The sequence below is a fragment of the Taeniopygia guttata genome, chromosome 6 (genome assembly GCF_048771995.1).
Source record: "Taeniopygia guttata chromosome 6, bTaeGut7.mat, whole genome shotgun sequence".
NCBI classification, from domain to species: Eukaryota; Metazoa; Chordata; class Aves; order Passeriformes; family Estrildidae; genus Taeniopygia; species Taeniopygia guttata.
The window spans coordinates 25,348,917-25,369,882 of NC_133031.1; the positions used below are offsets into that span (position 1 = coordinate 25,348,917).

General features: G+C 35.7%; 1 protein-coding gene across 5 annotated transcripts in view; it reads left to right on the forward strand.

Annotated features, from left to right (window-relative positions):
- Positions 1-20,966, forward strand: part of SLK (STE20 like kinase) — a 48,767-nt gene that overhangs the window by 10,837 nt on the left and 16,964 nt on the right. For 3 of the 5 annotated variants that reach the window (XM_030276352.4, XM_012574573.5, XM_030276354.4), the window contains exons 2-9: positions 9,247-9,411; positions 11,856-11,904; positions 12,321-12,470; positions 14,976-15,048; positions 15,254-15,448; positions 16,109-16,190; positions 17,169-17,297; positions 19,020-20,402. In XM_030276352.4, coding sequence (XP_030132212.4) covers positions 9,247-9,411; positions 11,856-11,904; positions 12,321-12,470; positions 14,976-15,048; positions 15,254-15,448; positions 16,109-16,190; positions 17,169-17,297; positions 19,020-20,402 — 2,226 coding nt within the window. Of the gene's footprint in view, positions 1-9,246; positions 9,412-11,855; positions 11,905-12,320; positions 12,471-14,975; positions 15,049-15,253; positions 15,449-16,108; positions 16,191-17,168; positions 17,298-19,019; positions 20,403-20,966 lie in introns of those variants that run through there. The other 2 variants (XM_030276353.4, XM_072931229.1) reach the window with 2 other exon arrangements.

The window sequence follows — 20,966 nt, forward strand, 5'->3', positions numbered from 1 at the left end:
CCATAATTCCATGAAAAGTAACATTGCCCCACTGTTATGAGGCAAGAACAATGCTTCCTCCTGAACATCTTGTGTGCTTAACTGTTCAGTGTTACCATAACTCTCAACAGGTCTGTCAGAGGAAGAACGGTGTTCCAACATTATGTGAAAACCTTATATTGATAAATGTTTGTTAGTTGCAAATGTCTGAGTAAAGCAGTAGGTTTTCCTTTGCATATTTTGTGCATTGAGCTTTTCAAAGACTTGAAGAATTTTGTCTTGATTCATTTATCTGGATTTTTAAAAAATAATTTTATCAAGTTATGCAATTATTCCCATGGCCATATTGTTTATCAGTAGCATTCTAGGTAAATTCTGAACAAATCGCATAAATCAGTAAAATGTCAAACAGCAAGTGCATAAAATGTGAGAATTTGAAAAATATCATCAGTAGCATGCTTCTAAATTAAAATTTCCTTTGAGAATTGCTGATAAGTAATAGGATTTGCATTCATATAGTTTCTCAGAGTAGTCAATTTTCATAATTGGTTAGTTATTTAAATTCAACAATTAAAAAAACCCCAACAAACAAAATAGTTAATCTGGAAGGCAGCATCAGAAAGCAGCATATTCCACTACTATGTTGAATATGAATGAAGTTCATTTACAGAACCCAGGATGCTATTTTTGTGGTACTTGAATAGCCAGTTGTCAAGGAATACCAAATGTTTATTGAGAAGGCTCTTTCTCATCTCCTGAGATACCGTACTTGCAGCACAAAGGCAGCCAGCTCATCTAAACTGTGAGGCACCTTTTGAAATTTCATTTTGTTCTTGTGAGGTGCTGTGTAACTTTAGGGTCAGGATTTACAGCACAAGAGAAGATACTGGCAAGTCATAGAATGTACTGGCATTAAATAGCATATACCAGCAGTGTGAATTTTATAATTAATAAAGTTTATTATGGTAGGACTGACTTGAAAGTAACTTGTTTACATTACAGAGTGCTGAATGACACCGGCTTAAGTGTTGATTTCTTTGAAGTTGTTGCTGTCTTTGCAGTTGGTTTCTGTTAGATTGTCTTAGAGATGGTATGTGAGGAATGAATGACTCCCTGCTAGAATTCTGAATTTTATTTTAGAAAATATATTAATACCATAAATAGAATATGAATTTGTTTCTATAACAATTTTACTTAAAAGTGAGGGATAATGATGTACAGCTTTTTTAGTTAAAACTTTCTAAAGCTACTCTACTTCTTTATTTTACCCCTTTAGAAATAGAGGAAGTTTTATTTTAACAGACAAGTTAGCAAGAAGCAACAGAATATATGCTTTGATAGTTTTGCAAGAGCTGTTGCCAGTTTTAGTGTGGTATTCATGCATTGTCTCATTTCCTTTCCCGCTGCTACAACTGTATCTCTTTGTAAAACACTGGATCTTAAACTGCCTGTATAATTTAGCTTTTTCCCTTAAAATGTATGAAATATTCTGCATTTGTTGTTCATTTTAGGAGGGCAAAGAATTAAAAGGGGTGATGATGCTTCATTAATCTTGTTTAATTTCATCTTTGCCCTCTGGCTATTTAGCTGTGCTTATTGTGAAATTTAAATATGGCTCACATTGCAGTATCAAATTATACAGAACCTTTTCTCAAATTGGCCATATATTTGAGCTAGTAAGATGTTTCCACTTTAAATGACAGTTAAGTTACGTCTGTTATAGGTCATCACTTTCTGTAATAAATACATTAAATAAACTGTCTTAGTGCAGGTCTTTTAATGCCTTCCTTCTGCTATATGAAATGTAGAGTTTTTAATAATATTCTTTACTTTTTTGACAGCAAGTTTTTTTAACTTAATGACTATGCCACATTGCATTTCTGGGACTATGTAGTTTCCCTAGTAACATGTCAGAAGGCCTTTGTTGAAGGGTTCTTAAAGCCCAAAGAAATTGTAATTTTTCTTTCTTTATTATTTTGTTGACTTGTTGATACCCAGTTAGGAAGGACAGAATTTTCCATGCTCAAGTCAGATACACTGTTTTTTTCTTGTTTTGTCATAATGAATGGCTGTGCTGGGTCAGCAATCAGCTGTAGCATCTTGCATCTGATCTGGCTAAAAAGCTCTGGGCAAAGCAGATCTCAGTTTTGTTTTGTAACATAACTCCGAGGAGCTGTGAGTTGACTGAACCACTCTATTAAAAAAAAAAAAAAAAAAAAAAGGAAAAAAAGAAAAAAAAAGAGTATACTAGATCTGTACTTGTACATCTGTGGATGTACACTAGTCTGCAAAGTGTGAGTAAACAAAGTGACTTGGTGCTACATGAAGCCAAAAGACTCAGAGGTGTCTGTGTCTGTAGAAGGCTCCAGAGTGAGCTTCAGCTGCTCCAGATTCTCCTTGGGAAAAGGGTTAGCAGGAGGAATGCTGGCTCTGAGCTCCAGTGAACTAAAGCTCGTTACAAATGTTAATGATCAGAAGCAAGATTATAGCAAAAACTTCCCAGGTGAAGGACTTGGAGTTTTTTAAGTCCTATGTTCAGACAAATTATAAAATTATCAAAAACAAATAATAAAATTCTCAACCTGGTAATGGGGTAATTTTCTGATAAAACAGTCTGTACACATCTTCAACTCTGACTTGTTTGTCTTAATTCTAGGGAACAGCTGAAGTTAGTAATTATGGTTTGATTAAAAATTATTTCTTGATAGCATTGTTTCTTGGAAGCACTCCTAATTTTATCATTTGGAGTAAAGGTGTGTTTATTATTGGAATAGACTGAATTTTAAGCTGTAGTCACTAAAACAAATTGGTAATCATTAAGCATTATGTTGTTTTTTTTTCCTAATGCCACAAACCCAAATAAATAGCTGTAGGATGTTTGTAATCCAAGACGAAGATCCACTGTGTTACTGACTTTTTGGGAGGTTTTAAGTAATTTTGAGGCTGTCATTGGTGCTGGATAAAACAGAGAACCTCTGCCAGCAACTGTTAGTGTCCTCTGCAGGAGAAAGATACTGGCAAAGCAGCTTAGCACTGTGGGGATAAATCTCAATTTGTCACAGCTCTCCCTTCTCAAGTTTAGGAGTTGATTGTAAAGCAGTATTGTGTGCTTTAATGCTGCTTTAGCAAGTAGGATATACAGTTATTGTAACTAAATTTAGGGAAAAAATACCACTCCTTTGCACATACACCTCTGATACCACTAATGCTTTAGTTACAAATGCATTCCCAATATTGTCAGCTGGTTTTCCCTGTTGCTTTTATGAAGGCCATCGTGCAGCAAGATAAGGGAGAATAACGTGTTATTATAGAACAGCATAGCTGTTTTTTTCTTGCCAATATTTAGCACTTTTTTCTTATTGTTTACTCTGTGTTTTAAATGTATTTGCTTAAATAAGAATTATGCTGAAATCTGGTAAGTTTGCTCTAAAGGATTGTTTCAGTTACTTTGCACATATTTGCCAGTCCAGCTCATGTACTTTTCAAAGATGAATATAAGTATTCCTTCTAATTTCAATGGCACAAAGCTAGTACACAAAACACCACAGAATTAATGAGAGTACTTAGTGGGAAACATGAGGTTAAACATGAAAATTATATTTCATACCACTCCCAAAAATAACTTGTGGAATACTCAGAAACCAACTGTGGGGGAAGCAGAATAACCACAGTAAGTACGAAGTACGAGGATAATGTTAAAAGAGTGAAGTTGTCATGGAAACAGCTCCCAAACGAGCGTGGCCACAAAGGCAGCACCAGACCACAGGATCATAAAGATGCTTCAGCAGCTGGGGTTGAACCCTGGCCTCCACTTTTGTATGAATAGCATTTGCTTGTAGGAAATAGAGGCACTTTTATCTGTATTTCTATTTCAGGGTTGTTGTATTTTGTTCCCTCCCCCCCCAGCATTAAACAGGGAAAATTAATTTAATTAAGTTCTTTTTAAGTAGAAGAAACTGTATAGTAGTGTAGCTGTGATATGTTTTGCAGGCTGGGAAAATGTTTGGTTGATCAGCTGTAGTTCAAGGGTGTAGCATCTTCTGTGGGAGATACTTCCTTTCATTATCTTTGGAATAAATCTTCTGTATCCGTCATTTCAACAAGTTTCAGGAGGTAACTGAAGTTATCTGTTCTTTAATTCCTTGGGCCAATTATATCTATAATTAAACAAAAAAAAAAAGGAATTATCTCCTTTTTAAAAATTTATTACTACTGTATTTTCAAACATCATGTGGTGAATATTCTTGCAAAAAACAACTTCTTTGAAATGACTGACTCATCTTAATTTCCAGAAATCTGTGGAGGTTGCTGTCTTCTTCATTGGCTGAACTGGTGGTTGATTGTTAAAATTGTGGTTTAATATTGCAAGAGTAGTTATTTGCTCTTGAATTCAAACTGATAATTTTATTTATATTTTTTAACATTTAGTGTTAGAATTAATGCTTCCTTTTATCTGACTAAGGTAGATTTCTTTTGTAAAATTCACGAATGAAAAACACCTTTCCATGTTTGTGAAAAGAACTTTGAACACTTGATCCTAGTCAATCATGCAGGATTTTTTTAGTTTCAAAATGTACAGGACAATGTTAAATATATTATAGGAAACTTAGAGAAAACAAAAGTCCACTGTAGTTTTTTCAGTAGATCACACTACTTCTGATATTTCAATTTGATAGAGCTGCTAAAATATAAAATGAGAGCAATTTTTTCCCCTTAATTCATATGTTTTAAGAAAGATTGAAATCTCTGCTTTGCAGTAGCTCAGAGTAACAGCTCCTGCCTTTGTGTTGTACAAGGCCAGCCTTTCAGTACTGTCAGAAAATTTATGTGGAGCTGGATCTGACAATCCAAATTTTATACAAAAGTGGAGCTTTTTATGTGGGAAAAGCATCTTCTGCTGAATGGGGATGTGTGTATTTTTCCCCTTTTGACAACTTTGATGATCCATGATTATGACTATATGGTTTTGTTGAGAAGAATGAGTCAGAAAGGAAAAGCTTCTTAATTGATTTGTTTTGCTGCCTGCAAAGCATGCAGTGGGGTTATGTAACATCTCACAAGAGATCAGGCATCAGGAGATAGGAGGTTTTCTATCTCATATCTCAGCTTTGTTCCTGGCTGGCTGAACATGAGGTGAAGGGTGTACTTAATTTTTCTTCAGTTGTAAATATTGTTTAATTTTCAAAGCTGCATTGCAGAGGAGATGCACAGCTGGGAAGGAATTGTTTGCTGGTGATCTGAAACTGAAACAGCTCCTCACAAGCAAGGCTAAAACTTCATATTGGTCATCAGAAGATGAAAGGCTATGTGTTATCTCTGAGCTGTAATCCTATTACTCTGGAGCAGTAGCTCTGCTCTCCCTGCTGTCTAGGGCCGGGAATATGCAACTTCTTGGCCTAGTGCCCAGATAGTAAACTACCTTTTAATATTCTGCTGTTGGTCTCTTCACAAAGCTTCTGCCTCTAGAACCTACATTTAGTTATATGATACCATGCAAAAATCCAGCATTGTTAGGAAGGATTCACTAATTTCACATACTTGTAAGCCTTGGTTTTGTGTGGAATAGTTATTTTTCTTTCTTGAGACGTTTTCAGATTTCTTCAACACTTTTGTGCATTAAATGTGCATTGCCATTCCAGTGTAAGGGATGTAGGTTCAGAGAAATTAATTTGCAAGTTGTAATTTTTAAGATGAATTATTCTATACAAGCCTTCAATCCATCTTTTTCAAAGTATTAGAATTGTGTTTTTCTGTGCATTGACAGCTGATGAGACTGTGCCCTCCCTTGCAAGAACCATGCTGTGACACACAGCTGGTTATTTCCTTGTGCATTCTCTCTCCTTAAATTAAAATGTTTGCTGTAGTAACCTTCAATACATAATCCAAATAGGAGTTTTACTGAAAGGGTTGCAATATTTGTGTGTTGTTGCATGTAACAGTTAATAATATCCATGTCATCTTGCATTAGTCGCGTCTTGAGGGAATGAGTTATTCCAACTTGGTTTTCATCTATTATGTATATATCTTTGGAAAAGATCAAGTTTTGTTAATGAATCCTTCTAGCCCTTTCTTCCATGTCTGCACATAACCATTGAAAATACCAGTTTGGATTTCTTAGCATAGGACTGAAGTTTAAATCACTTAATCATAGATGCAGAATCAAATGTATTTAAGCGGAGCATTTGGAATAAATTGAATTAGTAGTTGAGAGCTAAAATCAGGAAGAAACTGCTGGGCTACAGCTACTCAGAAGTTCTGCCCTTTCAAAATATGTCCTGTAACATAAATGGCAGGTTGACTTTAAGTGTTGGTGTACCCAAATGCAGAATTTCCATGTGCAAATCAAGACTGCTTCTACACAATCATTTTTGCTCTGGCTCTGACCTTTGGAGAACATTTTGTGGAAGAAGAAAGACTTCAGCCAAGTTTAAAAAAAAACAAACATGCCCACATGAAGTTGCAAGTGCTTTTTGTTCCTCCTAATCCAAAGAGGTTTTTTTCCACTGTACAGTACAGTGATTCATAAATCCTGTGCATGAACAGTAAAATCCTTTCCTACACAGTTCAAAAGAGCACGCTACTTACAGTAAGTCAAATAGATGGGTATTTTTCATAGAGTGCATTGTGGGGTGGAGATGACTAATGCCTTATTCAAAAAGAACTTTAAAAGATATAATTTTTTCTCAGGTGTAAGTAGATATGTATACTTAAAATGTTTCATCATTCCACAGAAATAGCCAGTGGAAATATGCTAATTCTAAAGCTTTTCTCTTTTAAGAGCTGGAAAAGAAGTTTGGATCTAGACCTACAAAATTTTACTATTTTAAATTAGAACAAAGGCAAACATTTGTTTTGTTTATAATTGTTAAGATGCTCGTAAAGATAATCACACTGTCTATAATAATTCATGGTTTGTAATGAGGTGTTTTAATAGAGCTGCCACAAGGAGGAAATCATAGAAGCTTTAAGCAAAAGAATCTGGGAAAAATCAAACTACAAAGTGTTCTGTCAGTAGAAGAAAACAATATGTGCTGCAAATGCAGCAAACTCCTTAGCATGTAATCATTCACACTAACTTAGCCTTTCTTCCTCAAAGGTGAAACTAAATCTGGAAGCAGTAACATCTGTTACCTGATGTAGATGGTTTTATTTAAACAAAATATCATTGCCATTATATAGTTTGTAAGCAAATCGGTGTAAAAATTAATTTCAGCTTTATTTTTTTAAGTATCCATTAGGGTGCAGTGAAGAGTGTGTGGCCATGCATGCTTCAAAAAAATACGTTTACAGTTAAAATTGGAGTTCTTTAGAAAGGTGCTTTAAAAACCATTTTTCTGCACAAGTAAAGCTACCAAGTCTAATTCTGTTGTGTTCAGACATCTGTTTCACTTTTTGTGTTCAATTTACGGTGCAGCTCTAGAATAGGAAGGTTGGTCTTTCATTCTTGCTACAAAGCATGAAACCAAAACAAATGTTGTTTGTGTTACTAAGCAGACCTTTTGCTTTTTATTATTAGAATGTGTGTTGGAAAACTTCTCAGTAGTTGGTTTTCAAATGATGTTATACAGATTACTTATCTTTGTTGTTAAACATGGGAGGGCAAATATTGAGGTTGGGAAGATTTGGTTGTTTTTTGTTTTGGAAAGAATATTGAGATAAAAAGAAATGTAATGGAAAACCTTTACCCTCAACATGAGATGAATCAGCTGGGACTATGCTTTATAAGTGTGTTTTGCTGTTACTGCTGTTTTACTGAATGTTAATATAAATGTTTATCTTTAAATATTTTATTATCTTTTGCCGCATTGAGAGAATTATTTATAGCTGTGCAAGTAATAATATTTAGACCTTCAGAATTATTCTTAAGAATTCTTAGTTGCTCTCTGATACCAGCTTTTGACTGATGTTGATATAAAGTCATTAGATGACAAAGTTTAGGTTTTGGGATTTTTGCTGTGTCCTCTCCTGGGATCATCCCAGATAGGTTTGGGGCCATGCACAATCCAGCAGAGACAGGATGAACCACCTTGTGATGCTTCACATCAGAAGTTGGAATTCCCCTTGTAGGTCCTTGTCTGTTGCTGCTTTAGAGAGAGCCTGTGCCCCGCTTTGCCATTTAATTTCATTTGAATGTCAAAAACTCAATGGAGTAAATATAGGACTTCACTTCATGGTCTTCACATACAAGGGGTGAAGTGGACTTCAGTCCTGCCCTTCCTTTTTTCAGAGGTAGCCACTGGAAATGTCATGACTTGGCAAAATAGTGTTTTTATGATGGCTTGAGAAAAATGCACTTGTTTCAAGCTTGCTGCAGCTTGAAATTCAGCATTCCTTCAAACATAACTTAAAAGAGAATTCTTAGAGAGTGTATATATTTTTTTGTCATTAGGTTTCAGCAGTGTTCTCTTAATAAGTATTATTTCCTGTTTTCTGAAATGTTTTGCTATTTAAATAAGTCACCTGACTTGTCTGTAATTTCTTATGTTTGAAAAAAAAAAAGCCAAAGAATATTTAAATTCACGGCAGAAATGCCTTTTCTTTTCCATGGGTACCCAAAATCTTGTTTTCCCTTTGCTTGTTTTACTTGTTCTGTACTTGTCCCTAGCACTGCAGCAGCAGCAGATCCCTGCTGTGTGGGTGAGGAGTAATGCAGTAGATGCAATGCAAATGCAGCATTTGCAGTGCCCCACCTGCCATGGGTCCCACCTGTGGGAGCTGAATGCTGGACAAAGCAATGTTGGCCTGGCAGCCCTTGGAGCTGGGAGCTTGCACCCAGCCCCTGGCTGGAGAGGAGCTCCATTCAGCTGGTTCCTGGGGAGGATCTGCTGCTCTGCCTGGCTTTGGGAACGGCGCTGCTGCCACAGCGTGGGGAGAGTCAGAAGGGCAGAAACAGAGGGTAGAGGCTCCTTCCTACTCATAGATGGTGCTTGAGGAGCAGCACAAAGCTTTATCTTAGTAAGGCAGCAATTATCATGAGCTATTGATGATGATAATTTTTTTTTAATCTCATATTGATGAGAATTAAGTATTTTTACATTCTTGGCTTTCATTGTTTCTTGGCCTTGAGAAAAGTTATTAAACTCTTTTTCTGCTAGATTTTATCTCCTCTTTAATATCCCAGGGTTATCTTTTTGTAGAGGAGGAAACTGGAGGCAGGAAAATTATAGAGAAGTGTTGAGAGAGAGTTGCATTATTTCTGGTGTTTTTTTGCTGGTGCCAGTTTTCTGGTGAAATTCATTTATGTTTGCTGTGACTTTTCTTTTACAGGCTCAGAACAAAGAAACTAAAGTTCTGGCTGCTGCAAAAGTGATAGATACTAAATCAGAAGAAGAACTTGAAGATTACATGGTGGAGATTGATATTTTAGCATCCTGTGATCATGCTAATATTGTCAAGCTCCTAGATGCTTTCTACTATGAAAACAATCTGTGGGTAGGTATTTTTCATTTTCTAAATGTTTTTTCTTATTTCAAAAGGTTATTGAAATTACACTGTTTTATTTATCAAAATATTTGTCAGATTTCATCTGGGTTGTCACTGTTGGGATAACTGCTCAGTTTCAAAACTAATTTGTAAACTGTGACTTAGGAAATTGTCACCGCAGAATTGTGCTACCCTGAGTCATTTGGTCAGGGGTTTGAATCTAAAATGTGGAAATGAACAGTTCATTTTGTGTATTGAGAGAGTTCTCAGCTGGTGCTTATTTGTAACAGCAGGACTCAGATTTCAATTACATTAACATGATTTTAAGTGACATTCAGAATCTACACCTGAAAAATAAATAAAGTGCTGGAAAGGTCAGCCTGTGAAGTACATACTTTTAGATGCCAGCAAATTTGTTGGCACTCCCAGGAAGGACAGACAGTTTCCCAGGACTTGAACAATAATTAGTTTACTTAAGCCTGGCTATTTGTACCTTGACGTGCAGAGAGCGTTCGTGGGGCTGCGTGTCCCTGGGTGTCCTGGGTGTTTGCTTGGACAGCCTTAGCTGTGACAAAACACTTTGCACTTGTAGGTAATCAGTCCAATATTTATAGGTGCTTTTGGAATGGTACAAAGAATACATGGGTTGGGGTTTTTTTTAAGAGCTTATACTTCAAAAAGATACCTAAAACAAGTAAAAGATTATTTCCTGGGAGTCTCACAAATAAGCTTTACTCTTTGAACAAATGGTGGAAGGGTAATACCATGTTTCCTGATGGACATTTGTTTTGCTAAGCTCAAAAGTTGTTGATCTCAGTGAAGAGTAAATTATTGTATAAAACAGTGGAATGGTGAAAAAAAATCTATGCATAAAGGTCAGCAGGAAAGCAAGTAGGCATAGAGGCACAATATGAAACTGAGTGGGTAGGCTTCACTGGCAGAATAAAGATAGAAGTAAACACTTTGAAAATAAAATCGGAGTTACGTAGTTACAGTAAAATGCAGGGGCTTATAAGCCACAAGGCTAATGATGTGGTAAATAAACAGAATTTAGTGAGGGCAAAAAAAGAGAAGAATGGGAATTGGACATTAAATACACATTTGCTTTCCAAGATTAGAAACGTGATTTCTCTAGCAAAGAGACCTTTGTCAGATCAAACTACAAATTTCTGAGAAATAAATTCTTAATGTACAATTTCCCACACTAACCTACTTGGCACAGAGAAGCATGTAAATGGAATAATGTTTACAGGATTTACAAAGAATTGCATTATATATTTGTTGGTACCATTGTTGTGGGGATTAATTGCAATAATAATTTGAAGTATATGTGACATAAGTGGTGCATGTATAAGTGTTGTGGTAGAGGTATACTTTGAGGTTTCCTCTTTTATGGGCAATTATACGCTGATTTAAAAAAAATAACATACTATTTCCAAGCATTTCGACTGTTGAGATTCTGACAAGAAATGCTTCTTAGCTCTCAGACAGAAGATTATAATTTATAATATTTAAAGTTCAAATTAAAGAAAGAAAAACCACATAAGAACAAGTGGGGTGTCAGTCTTGGATTAGATTTCCTCTTTCTTGGTCTCTTCATTCTATTTGTCTCCCCTCTTCCTCCTTTGTATATATTCTTTCTGTCCTTCATAGCAACATAGTTTGTGCTGAAAAATAATTGCAGTATTTTTCAATATAATATTTAATATATATTATATATATATTATAATATAATATATATATTATAATATAATATGTTATAATATAATATATATTATAATATAATATAATATAATATTTATAATATAATAATATAATATAATATTTAATATATATTATAGTTTCACATGGGAACTCAGAACTGGGGATGGACTTGTTCTGGTTTTATTACATTCTGGCATAAAGGCCTTGAAGTATTGTAGGCATTAATGAAAATAAAGGAAAATTAATGCAAACAGCTGAATTTAGCAATTTTATGTAGCTTTTAAGAGCATTTTTCTGTATTTTCATCTCATCTGAAACAATATAGGAGATAACATCAGCTACTGGAAAACCATTTAGCTCTTGGACTTTTCAGTCAGAGAAATTATAGTCTAGACGTAGAGCTTAATAACCGAGAAATGAGTTTGCAGGGATTATGTAAATCACATTATAAGGAATAGATTTAAGCTGACTGTATCATTATGTTTTATAAATTTTATTATGCTATTTTATAGTTGGATTAAAACTTTTGTCTGAGGGTCTCGAGGCATTTTTCAAATAATTTGCTTATCAGCACAGCTCTACTTTTAGCTTGGTAACAGTACCAGTATTTTGCGGGTTAGTAAAATAACTTGTTGAGGCCAAATAGTCTGAAACTCTGATCTCCCAGTAATGCTCCCTTAATCAATGATTCAGTTCAGTAGAACTATTTAATTTCTAATTTCTGTATTTCTTTATTTGTTTATATACAGATCCTGATTGAATTTTGTGCAGGAGGAGCAGTAGATGCAGTAATGTTGGGTAAATAAGTTATTCCAACTAATAATAATAGCAATCATCCTAATACCTTAAAGTGATAATATATACTGTAAGACTTATTTCATATGTGTATTGTTTTGAAATGCAAATATTTGTGTAAAAGATCTGGTCTTTAGCATCTCTATGTACCACACAAAAGAACCAGTCTCTAAGCTATATGGTTTTTTCACAGTTCAGATAGGTAGGTATACATAATTCATAATGAGAAGGGGGTTGGGTTCAAGGAATAAAATCTTTACTGGAAGGAGCAAATATTCTAAGACAGAATTTTTTTCTGACATGTGATGCTTAGAATCTGTCAGATTAATTAGTTTCCCCATAGATTACTACAGTGTTTGCTATGAACATGTAACGTAAAATGCAAAAATGTTGTGATTATTTCTTTCTCTCTCTTGTAGAGCTTGAAAGGCCATTAACAGAGCCACAGATCAAAGTGGTGTGCAGGCAGACACTGGAAGCACTGAACTACTTGCATGAGAATAAGATCATCCACAGAGATCTAAAAGCTGGCAATATTCTTTTCACATTAGATGGAGACATTAAACTAGGTAAGCCTGTAGCAAATAAAACTCTTTCCTGGAACTTGGCATGGTCTTTTAATTGTATTTTGCTTTAGCTGTAGTTTGTCAGGGTTCAATATTTACTTACTGAAATACCAATCTAATAATGAGAGGCTTTTCAGAAGCAAGTGGTTTGTTACTATCAAGGAAAAAAAAAACCAAAAAACTTGAGCAAATATCCTGACTATACTTATCACATCTTTCATACTTCAAAATCAGCACAAGTTGTCATCATAGGTCTTACTGTTCCTTGGTATGAAGTTTCTGATTATACTTATCTTCACTGTGATAACATCAGAACTTCCCTTTGAAGTTGTAGTTTAAGGGAACATTCTTCACAATCACCAAAAAACAGTACCTTGTATTGTTGTCTCTTCCTTTGAGAGATGTAATAATCTGAATTACCCACCTTAATTTTCCATTCCTTTTTCATTTGTTTGTTGCACTGAAATTAAGACAGAACAGTCTGGAACAAAATACAGCTTACTATTGTTGATTTCTGGGTTTTTTTAAATCTCAGTTTAAGCAGTCATCCCCATTTTTAGTCTGATGAGGATTCCTCCATGCAGAACTGACAAAGGGCTGCTCGTGGTGAATAGCATCCCTTCATTCATCCAGGAAAGAGCAGGAATTATCTGGATCCACTTTGTTTCAGGGGAAAATGTGTATAAGCTGAGAGCCTTTACAGTGGCTCTACCCATGGCATAGTTCCATGACATCCCCACCCACGCTCAGGTTTCAAAGCCTTCCCTGTGCATGGGATCAGTGTCATCATTTCTTTGGATGCACAGAGGGCAGAGGTAAGGAAAATCAGAATATTGCCACAGGGAACTGGGGCTCTAAAATTGCTGCCTTGATACAGACTTTCCTTTTAAAATGTAATCAAGATACGTCCAAATTCAGGAATACATCTCCTGCCTAACTCGTATTGATCACAGTCTCAGCAATGTATCGTGGACCTTTTCTATTGGAAAACTGAGAATATTTAAGAACCAGCTTTGCTGTATTGATCAGTTCAGTGTGATAGTGATTTTCCATGGATCCCTTCTGTACAAGATTTCTTGAACACACAATCCTTGCATCTGGCTTTCTTTTAGTCTGCAGAGTACATGTAATTTTACTGGTGTAGCTTTTCTTTGGAGCCTGAACATTTAGTGATGCTCTCAGGGTCATAGGCCTGATGTCTAAACCACTGTCTTAGTTTCTTGGCACTGCTGTAAAAGAAACCACAGATCATAGCAGGAGTCTCATGGTCAGAGGGAGTAATTTGTTTCAGTTCATCTCCTCACATGACCTGGCTTCTCCTCATACAGACTTGGAACTATTTTAAGATTTTGTCAAGCTTAGCTGGTACACAGGACCTTGCAGGCTGTCAAGATACTACTTAACAGTTCAGACCACAGGAGATTTCTTCCACACGTGCATTTGGTGATGCATTCGGGTTTTCTAATTAAGATTTCTTAAAAACAGACTTGATGTAATTCTGACAAATGTACAGCATCCTTTGAAGGAGAGTTTTAATCTTATAAACTATTTGTATTTGGATTGTGTTATACAAAGAAATGGGTAGTTCCTTGTTTTACAGATGTGTGAAGGGCAAGTAAATTTCTTTTATTGCATTTTGTTTTTATACAGATATGAGTTTTATTATTTCAACACCTGTAGTCCCTCAAAATTTCAGTTTTTTACCTTTGAGCCAATAGATTTTAGTCCTGATTTTTTTTTCACAGAGCAAAATTAGAATTCTGAAGTATTGAGCTCATCAGGTAATTTTGTACAGATTAAAGATGGCAACATATGGGTCTTTGTCCCTTTGCTCTAATCTCTTGATCTTCATTAACAAAATTATTTCTGTTACAAGCATATGACACTTATTTAAATGTCCTCTTTTTTTTTTAAGTGAGAGACATAGTGCTTTATAGATTACTAACTGCAAAGAGGTAGAGGGGGTTTTTGGGTAGATATTCCATGAAAAGGACATATGTAAGCTTTCAGATATTTATTATAAAGTGAAAAATCACATGGAAAGAAACCTGTAAGATGAAGGGGAAATGTAACTTTGTGGAAATTTGAGTCCTGAAATTAAAAACCGAATGAGTTGTTGAATTAACAAGATAGCTGATGTCATGTTTGATGAATGCAGACTTCATAGGCTAAAGAAATTAATTTCTACTTAAAAGAATTTAATACACTTTTTCCTGCAGTAAATACATACTTTGCTTTTGTCCCATACAGCTCAACCGTAGCATTATGGTTTGGAGTTTTTTTTTAGAAATGTAGAATATGTTTTATTCAGGATCTTTTATTATAAATGCTATAAAACCCTGGCACTCGGCTATCAGAACACAAATATTTTTACCTCACTTTGAATTTTTAATACTGAAGAATGTTTGCTCTGGAACATACACCATTTTAAAAGACAACCGTAAAGTAAAAAAAACTATAGTATGTTTTCCACCACCATATTAATGGTATTTTACTGCTTGCTTTAAGCGGATTTTGGAGTATCAGCTAAAAACACCAGAACAATACAAAGAAGAGACTCCTTTATTGGCACACCATATTGGTAAGTGCACTCTTTTCCTGACTTTTTTGTATGAACTAGTATCTTAATGTTACTTTTAATTTGATATTAGACGCTTGATAGATACTGTGTAAATATACTGATGGTGCTTCTAGCAATGCTTCAGTGAATGTCTGTGTTTAGAACTGCCCTCAGAACAGATCAAAGCACATTTTCTCATCCTGGAACTTTGTTGCTCTCTTTGCAGGATGGCTCCAGAAGTAGTAATGTGTGAGACCTCTAAAGACAGACCATATGATTACAAGGCTGATATCTGGTCTCTTGGCATTACTTTAATAGAAATGGCTCAAATAGAGCCACCTCATCATGAACTAAATCCCATGCGAGTGCTGCTGAAAATCGCAAAATCTGATCCGCCGACATTGGCACAGCCTTCAAAGTGGTTTGTATTTTACTGACAGCTTTCCCACCCCCATGTAAGGCACTCCAAGTCATTTGTTTGCTAAATTTGATGAGCACAGCGCCGTGGAACTTTGTGGTGTAGTTTTATGCATTGAGGCAGGTCCATACAATCCCAATATATGTTTGTACATGTGTGTGTACATCTGACTCAATCTGAACTTTTTTTTGGTCATAGTTCTGTATAGAAGCTTTTATACAGAAGTATTTTACAGGCTTTGCCTTAAAATGTATGTAAAATAGCTTTTTTACAAATGTAGTAACAGATCTGAAGGCCATCTCAAAAAGATTGAGTGAAAGAAAACTAAAACATTTTATACTAAGAAAGTATTATTTAAAAGCCATTATCTATTTGGTCAATTAAATATCTTCACATGATTCAGTTAGTGATACAGCAGATCAGGTGTATTAATAATCCAGAGCAAAAAGTAAATTCTTCTGATAATGGACAAACCTGGTAAAGATTGTCCTTGTGCTGAATTGGTCTTGGCATTCCTTGGTATTCCCTTTGTGTTTTCCTGAGTCAATAGCAGGAGTTGGAGTTTCAGTGTAGATTCATGAGAACCTAAAGAATATTTCAGTTTATATACTAGTCTGATATTAAGAAAGAAGAACAACCACTGCCTGTTTGTTTGTTGTGTAGGTCATCAGATTTTAAAGATTTTCTGAAGAAATGTTTGGAAAAGAATGTAGATGCAAGGTGGAGTGCAACTCAACTTCTACAGGTAGGAAGAGTTAATTGTTTAGAACTGTTGTTTAAAGGCAAGCATATTTTGTATTTTTTTTTAAAGTAGAGTGGTGTTATAGTAACTACTTAAATATTTTCAAATAAAGTGTTGGTCCACAATCTGTTTTTTAAATTGGTTCTTATTTGGTAAAATTTGATTGCACGATACCAAGCATGGGTAAGGTTGTTAGTTATATTACAGCAAAATATGTTCAACTCATTACTTTGTGTAAGTAAAACTATACTTGGATACTTACAATGGATGAAGGAGTTGTTTAGGTCTGTGGCCAGTTGCTGACAGGTGTTTTAAAAGCTTTAGTGCTCAGCCCTCCTCTGTAATGCTGTCACTGCAGAACAGCTGAACAGGAATAGATGTGACCAGGTACATTTGATTGTGTTTTACGTCAGCACCCATTTGCTTTATCCACAATCCATATGGCATATGCTGAATAGATTTAAGTAGCAGGGCTAAGCAGAGGAAGAAGATTCAGACAGTAGGAGAAGAACAGGTAGCTGCTTGTTCCTAAAGAAAAAGGAAGAATTCTAGTTCACGTTAGGGAAAGTTGTAGTGAAGACAAAGCATTGTTTTTCCTGGAAAGTATATTTTCTAGATAAAGCTTCTCAAGAAGTAATTTAACTGTGGAACTGAAATGAAACCTAATTCCAAGAAAAATAACCTTTTTAAAAATCTTTCTACTTCTGTTCTTTGGATTGTGAAAAAGGTCAGTATAAATGTATCATTTGTATTTTTAGTAACTTTGTTAGACTACTTATACAATATATTTGAATACAAATGTTTTGTTTTAAGACTTCTGCAGAAATAACACATTGGAACACTTATGTGAATCTTCAAATGTGAGGCAACCAAAGTAACACTTCTCTGAAGTTATATTGCTTTCAGATTATGATTTTCCTACTGTATACTATTAAGCCACCACTTAAAATTGTGCTGCTTTTTTTTTTTTTTTTTCACAAGCATCCATTTGTTACTGTTACTTCAAATAAACCAATAAGAGAATTGATTGCAGAAGCTAAGGCTGAAGTTACAGAAGAAGTTGAAGATGGTAAAGATGAGGATGAAGAAGAAGAAACAGAAAATTCTCTGGTTAGTTTAAAATTTACTTTTTTCAATATGCCATCAAAATTTCCCATGGAGAATTCAGTTTCAACCTTGACATCAGATCTTCTAGGAGTAACATCATAAGCATACTCTAAACTTATTACAAAATAGGTAGCCAACAATTTCAAAATTAGCACGTTTGAACTCCTTAAAAACTAGTGATAAATAATAGCTAATAAAGACAAACATCTTAAATTTTTTAAATGTATATGTGATATTTAAAAGATGGGATACTGATTTAAGTCATAATGATTGGGTGAATGAGGAAATGTGTGTTTGTATTTCGTAAAGTGTTTAAAAGATAAAGAAAAGTATTTGACTACTATGCTGTAAACTAAATTTGTGATTTTACAGTTTGACTATCAAAGAATAGGAAAAAAACACATATTTTATAATGAATGTAGTCCTAAAGATGCTTTAAGAATCTTAGAGTGTGACTATGGTTGCTGAGAGGAAAAACTGTGATGTCCAGGGAGGGGGTGCAAGTTGGAGGGTGCCCAGGCTGTGTGCTCCCTGTGCTGTTCCTGCACTGCTGGAGAAGCCAAGTACTCAAGCAGGTGCCTCCATTCCCCCCTCACCCATCTGCACGTTCCTCACGGCCCCAGGCTTCTCACTGTGTTTCCCAGTCCATCCACAGGCTCCAAACGTGCATCCCCAGCAGCTCCCCTCCCGTGGATGAGCTGCCAAGCCATCCACCCAGGAGGGCTGGAGTGAAGTCCACCCTGGGACTCAGTCAAGTGTCTCACATTGTAGCAAAGTGTGAGGAAGAGCCCTTCACATTATTTCCTTGGGGTAGTTTTAAACACTCCTGGGAGATCAACACTAAACTCCTTGAGCAATTACACGAATAAATATCTTAAATGCAATTCTGACTTTAAACAGAAAGTCTGTATGCTTGGGAAGTACTTAAGGTAGGAAATGCACAATCAAACCTGTGCTTGCTGCAACAGCTAACCTAGGATGTTCCCTATGGCAAATCAAAAGCCTGATCTGCAAATTACAGGGTTCTAGGAGTAGATACAGACAGACAGATATCACAGTCACTTTGAAGAGTGAAAGGGCAATTGTGGTTAAAATGATGCTTTATTACTATATTCTTTTGGATGTCTCTATGGAATCTGATAACATTTATTCATATTCTGGCAGTGGCAGTTTCTACAGTGAGGTAACTGTTTCTGTTCTAGTTCTGTACTGCCACTTAATCAGATTTACTAGAGGTTTCACCATTTTAATGGGGTTTCAACATGATTAAAACCAGATGAAAAGTTTTCAGGCATTCTTAGCCAAGAACACAAAGTAAAGCAGAAGAAGAACTTAATACTGCATTTTATCAGTGCTGCGCTAACTAAAGCTACAGTTTCTTCCTTGCCCAGCTGGCACAAAGTCTTTCAAATCCAGCTGTAGCTGAGACTGTTGAGGAGCTGAACTGATTAAAAAAAAAAAGAGATGTGAAAAGAAAAAGAGCCTTGAAGAGTAGCTGATGACCACAGTTCCTCTCCCTTGATTACAGGGAAACTTTCTGTTCAGAGCCTGTCTGCAGTTCATGTGCTTGTTCTGTGATAGTCCAAGGGAAGGACTCTGAGGTTATCAAATTCATATAGCTGCATGTGAATACAATATTGATCTCTGTTTACATATTCTTCCATAAAACTGTGCTTTGATTCAGTTATAAAATGATTGAATGTTTTTCTTGCTTTAATTTTTTAGCAGTTACCTGCAGAGAAACGTGCATCCTCTGACCTTAGTATTGCCAGCTCTGAAGAGGATAAACTTTCACAGAATGCTTCTGTCCTGGAATCTCTCTCTGAGAAAACAGAAAGTAATGCAATTGAGGACAAAACAACTGGAGATGAATCTGAGGACATTAAATTTAGGAAAACATCTGATAATATACATGATGCTTCCGTTAGTGATGTGAAAGTGCAGAACGGTTCTTTGCCAACTGGTGAAGATGAACAAGGCAAAATGGTGCCAGCAGAAAAGAATACAGAGAGCCTGGAAAAAATGCTTGAGGATATAGAACCCCATAAAGGAGGTAAAGAACTTGATGTGGAAATAAAGAATGAACCTAACTTAGAGAAAGAAAATTCCATGGCAGATGAACAGATAGAAGATGACAAACTGAAAGTAGTACCTGTGACTGTAACTGAAGATAGAGTAGAAACTGAAGAAGGCATTTCTAAGGAAACTGGTGAAAAAGAAGAGGAGAAGAGAATGGATCTCTTGGATGGTGAGGAAGAAAAGGTCCCTGCAGAAAATAGAGATACAGAGCAAAAGGAAGATAAAGGTGAAGCTCAGAAAGAGGCAGTAATAGATACCACTACAGACGCTCTGCCTAATGCTACAGTTAAAGTGTCTGATGAAGAAAAGGAACTAATAAAGCATGGAATTGACAACATTAAGGAGATAGGTGCTATTGCTGAAACACCCATCAGTGATGGGGATAAAATACCTGAGGTGGAGGATAAGCCAGTGGAAAATCAGGCTAAGCAGGTCCATGAGATTATCAGCTCTGAAGAAACTCTACCAGAAAGCCAAGATACAGTGATCGAAGTAGACAAGAAACTGGCAGAAAGTGAAAATGAGGGTATCAGTAATATAAACAGCACAGAGGAAACAAAGATCAAAGACTCTGGAAAAGATATCATAGACCAGAAGGCATTACAGACTAAACCTGAGGGTATTCCTGATAAACTGGTGGATAAACTGACTGATATGGACCAAAATTCAGGAGAGCATGGACCTGAGAATATAGAGGAAAACAACATCCAGGTAGACAAAGAACATCCAGCCGTTACCTCAGATGAAATAATGAAGAATAAACTTCAAGATGCTGTCAGTGAGCAAGTTGATGACTCTGAAGTCACTCCAGTCCCCAGTATTAGTATTAGCACTGAAGAAAATGAGAAGATCAAAACAGATAATCAAGGCAATACTGAGACTTTGCAGCAACTGGAATCGGAGAATTTGAAGGAAAATGATGCGGATTCAGGCACTGGATCTACAGCTGATAACAGCAGCATTGATTTGAACTTGTCCATTTCTAGTTTCCTTAGTAAAAACAAAGAGACAGGATCAATATCTTTACAGGTAAGTGTAAGCATATATTTTTTAATATAAATCTCATGTGAGTGTAACCGTGAAATTATCTCCAAGTGTTACCTTTGCTGCAAAATAAAATATTGAAGGAGAAACCAGTATGACACATATATACAAAGCTTTGTAGAGACCAAAGTATTCTAAATTGCACCATACAACAATATCTAGATTATGTGCAGTTATTAGTATTATGGCTAATTAGTTTCTTGCTGTATTGCATAATAATATAGCCCATAAAAGGAAGTGTAGTAATACTAAAAATGAAGATTTGTGAAGGTTGTAGGTCAGAGCTGATACACAAGAAGACCAGCTAAATGCACAGAATTCTTGTGCATTTTTCCAAGGGAAAAATCTCATGGAACATCGAATCTTATACTGAATTCCAGTCGCTTCCATCTTCTGTCTCTCTGTTTGGATTTGAGACACCCAAGGCAGACATTCTCCTGGATTTGTTTATTCCAATCAGTGTTCCTGTGGTTGTACTGTGTCCATGCAGTTATGTCACTATGAACAAGCTTACTTGGAGGAAGCAAATTCCAGACTATGAACTTTATT